General features: G+C 40.1%; 1 protein-coding gene across 1 annotated transcript in view; it reads left to right on the plus strand.

The window, feature by feature from the left end:
- Window positions 1-4,238, plus strand: part of LOC107677553 (abl interactor 2-like) — a gene marked incomplete at its 5' end in the record, with an annotated part of 23,880 nt that overhangs the window by 14,742 nt on the left and 4,900 nt on the right. Inside the window, 3 exons of the mRNA XM_016472484.1 lie at window positions 1,390-1,578; window positions 2,110-2,177; window positions 2,452-2,470. Of these exons, the coding sequence (XP_016327970.1) occupies window positions 1,390-1,578; window positions 2,110-2,177; window positions 2,452-2,470 (276 nt within the window). The remainder of the gene's footprint in view (window positions 1-1,389; window positions 1,579-2,109; window positions 2,178-2,451; window positions 2,471-4,238) is intronic.

Raw genomic sequence — 4,238 nt, forward strand, 5'->3', positions numbered from 1 at the left:
AACCTCCCCGTTAGCACCAACACCAACCCTGCTGCTGCAACTAGCACCCCCGCTCAAGGTGAGTCCCCTCTCCCCCTCCTCAAGTCCATCTCCACACTCGCCCATCTTTGAGTGACAGCCTGCATGTGATCATACGTGATTGACTCGACATTACCCAGGATTCATCCCTCCTCCACCTCACCCAGGCTTCACCTGCATGGGCTTGGTTTGTCTTGGCTTGCTGTGCATCCGTGCTCCAGTTGTTGGTTGGATTACATTCCCTGTGGCGTTTGTCTCCATCACATCATTTGGTCCATCTCTACTTTCTTTTTGTGCTTCTCAAGGATTACTTTGGGGTCTTTCTTTTTATGATGAGATGTTTCATAACAAATTTAAGTGAGGAATTTTTATGGGCCAACATATTTACATGGACTGATTGGTTTGAGGGTCATGTTTTTCTCTATAGCTCTGTCCCAAAACTAGTGAGCTGCCTACCTAGATAGTATTTTAAAGCATCATTTTGAAGACAGGGTTTGTGTTGCCTTCTAGGACAGCAACCACGTTCAAGGCCCAGAAAGATAGTATAAGGACATTGTTAAAATAGTCCATGTGACATCAGTGGTTCAACCTTAATTTTATGAAGCTACGAGAAGAACCCGGATGCACTGCGCCTTGGAGGAAGACGCACACTGTACATAAAAGTCTTCGTGAACATGTCTGATGATTTTGACAGAGAGGATGACTTGCAATTTTTGCCCAACCTTACTTATTTGAACCCAAATATACATACGATAACTAAGAGAAATCAGCATTTTACATCGTTCTACATCATTGTTTTCTTTGTACACAAAAAGTGTTCTCGTAGCTTCATAAAATTACAGTTGAACCACTGATGTCACATGGACTATTTTAACAATGTCCTTACTACATTTCTGGGCCTTGAACGTGTCAGTTGCTTTGCTGTCTATGGAGGTTCAGAAAGCTCTCGGATTTCATCAAAAATATTTTAATTTGTGTTCCGAAAATGAACAAAGGTTATACAGGTTTGGAACAGCATGAGGGTGAGTAATTAATGACAAGAATTTTTTCATTTTTGGGTGAACTATCCCTTTAACTGTGAGCATTAGTTGTCTCTTGTCTATTTATCATGAATGCTACTTTTGCAGACCTGCTGTCTATGTGCTGTGATCCACATCAGTTAATTATGAGGTTTAATTTCAGTTAGGATGCTGCCTGGGAAGGTAGCAGAGAGTGAGGTTGCTCACTAGGGTTTGGTCAGAGCTTGTGTTTTCAGTTCATTTCATATATCGTTGTATGTATTGTGGTCTGCCTATTGTGTATCTTGTACTGTGAGTCAGGGAAGAACCGACAGAATTAGTTTTATTAATGAATTTTCTCTTTGTCTCCCAGGCAACGGTCCTCACTTTTACAGTATGAACCGGCCAATGACACGGCACACCACGCCCTCAGTGGGAGGTTCCCTGCCCTTTCGCCGGCCGTCATCAGTTACTGGACAGCCCAACAACATGCCTCAGAATTCAAATCCAAACATGATCCAAAACCAGCTCAATGGAGGGCCACACTACAACCAAAACCAAGGTAGACACGCTAGACATGCTCAAGTGTCCAAATAATGGTAGAAAAAAAATACAACTAGATAAGGAGCTTGTTTGTCATTTAAATCAGTCTAGTGCTGTCAAAAGTACTGACTTCGGTACCAGTCGGTACTGAAATTTTAAAAATGACCATTTCCCGCTAGCATTTGAGCACTGATGAGCGGATTCCTAAACACCGCTGATTGGCCATTTTGTTCGGGTGCTCAACAGATATGACTGTGATTGGCTACAATGATCATCGCCTCACGCTCTTCACTGAGCACTCGCACTGAAGCACATTTTTTTTAAAATTTAAAATTTCAGTACCGAAGTCGGTACTTTTGACAACACTAGTGGGTTCAGTCTTACTGGCTTGATCTGATTGCTCTCTCTCTTTTTTAACTTACCATTTCTTGTCAACTTCCTCTCTTTTCATTCCTTTTGTTTCACCCAAACTCAATTTATTTTTGTTTCCTCATTTCCCTTTCTTTTTTTCCTCTCTGAACTGAATTGCCGCTGTTGTTGGGGTGGGTAGCCCCTATGGCCCCTCCACCCCCCTCTATTCTCCAGATCACCCCCCAGCTACCGCTCATGGGCTTTGTGGCTCGGGTTCAGGGGCGCAGTAAGTTATTGGTTTGGGAAAATAATCTCGAATGTATGGAAGCCCATTTCTGCTGCAGAATAAAAAGATAAATAAAGGATTTTTAATTCACAAATCTGACATTTTTCCCCACACAATTCTGAGTTTACAGCTTGATTCAGCCATGGGATGAAAAAATAAAAAAGGCAATTGTGAATTTTTTTCACAATTTACAAAACTTTTTCTATTGCAATTCTAAGTATAAAAACTCCAAATGGTGATATATAAATTCACAAGGCTCGGGTTCAGGAGACCAGTAAGTTATTGGTTTGGGAAAATAATCTCGAATGTATGGAAGCCCATTTCTGCTGCAGAATAAAAAGATAAATAAAGGATTTTTAATTCACAAATCTGACATTTTTCCCCACACAATTCTGAGTTTACAGCTTGATTCAGCCATGGGATGAAAAAATAAAAAAGGCAATTGTGAATTTTTTTCACAATTTACAAAACTTTTTCTATTGCAATTCTAAGTATAAAAACTCCAAATGGTGATATATAAATTCACAACTGCAAGAAAATTATGAATTGTGATATGAAAAGTTGCAATTACCTTTTTTATTAATTTCATGGTTGAAACAAATTGTGAAATGTAAACTCATAATTCAGAGTGAAAAAAGTGAGATGTAAATGTGGAATTACAAGAAAAAACGCTGAATTGTGAAAGTCACATTACCTTTCTTTTTCATGACCGAAACGGGCATCCATGCAAATGTGTCTGTGGTAGATTAATGAATGTTTTTAACAGGTTTTGCATGCTATTTAAACATGCATGTTTGTGTTTATATATTAAAATGTCTCGTTGTATTTCACAGACTTGTTGCATGTTATTTCACATCTGATTTGATCCATCAATAACCTGCTAAAACATAGTGTTAAGGCATGCAGGGAGTTTCCAACAGTGTGTCCTAACCAGATGCAGTGAGATAAGATTCCAGCCAAAAGTAATTTGTTTATCCACTCCAGACGCGACATGGTTACAAGATGCAACAAAATCAATCACAAATCACAGCCAATCAGAAGAACATGTGAGCAGGCTTGTACTCGCAATGAAATGAGAACATGATCAAATTAATAAAAATAAAAATCCATTTTAACTTTATTCACTATACATACTCAGCGACTTTGTCTTGGAATACACTTACTTGTTCACACAGAGGTTAGTTAGAACATTCTTGTTTCCCAAGATTTGAACTCCATTATCCATTGTTGCTTTCATTATGGTTAAGCCACACGCATTTATGTTAAAAATCGAATTAAAGCCTTTTAAGGTTTTACAAAGCACATAATCAGTAACTGTGATTGTCATTGGACATATAGTTTGTATGTTCTTGTTCCCAGCCGCAGCGTTGCAGAAATAGAAACCGTTACAAAAATAGAATCCCCTGTCGCGGCTGGTTAGGACAACTCTGATTAAAGGTGGGGTAAGCGATTTCTGGTAGCCAATGTTGAAATTTGAAATCATCAAAACATACACGCCCCTACCCAAAAAGGGCCTTGCCCCTATTTTGATAGCTCCGCCCCACACATACGTACGCAACCCAGGCAACGATTAGTCCTGTGAAACAAAGCAAAACCAATGTTACACCGTGTCTACACTGGACGCGAGTGGCGCGGCGCGACAAAATACTATGGAACTCATTATAATCAGTGATGCTGTCTACACCATAGATATATATACATATCTATGATCTACACTGGATGCGGTGCGGCACGACAAATCCCCGACAGAAAACTGCTGCTGCTGCATTCTATTCATGACGTATTGACACAAATTTCTAATGATTTTCAACGGTCGCTTTGTCGCGTCCAGTGTACTAGATAGACTTTAGCTGTTGCGGCGCAGACACGGTGTTACTCACCTATCGAGAAGAAACAAAGCAACCTCGGCGTCCGATCGCAGGCCTTCTGCTCCTTGAGTTCTCTCCAGCGCTGGAAAGCTGATCCGATATTTACACGGGTCCTACTTCTTGCCTTATGCCTTTGTTTGTTCCGCACATGTTTTCCTCTTTTGTTTTTTATCC

Source organism: Sinocyclocheilus anshuiensis, unplaced genomic scaffold (genome assembly GCF_001515605.1).
Source record: "Sinocyclocheilus anshuiensis isolate Anshui unplaced genomic scaffold, SAMN03320099.WGS_v1.1 scaffold472, whole genome shotgun sequence".
In the NCBI taxonomy this organism is placed as follows: Eukaryota; Metazoa; Chordata; class Actinopteri; order Cypriniformes; family Cyprinidae; genus Sinocyclocheilus; species Sinocyclocheilus anshuiensis.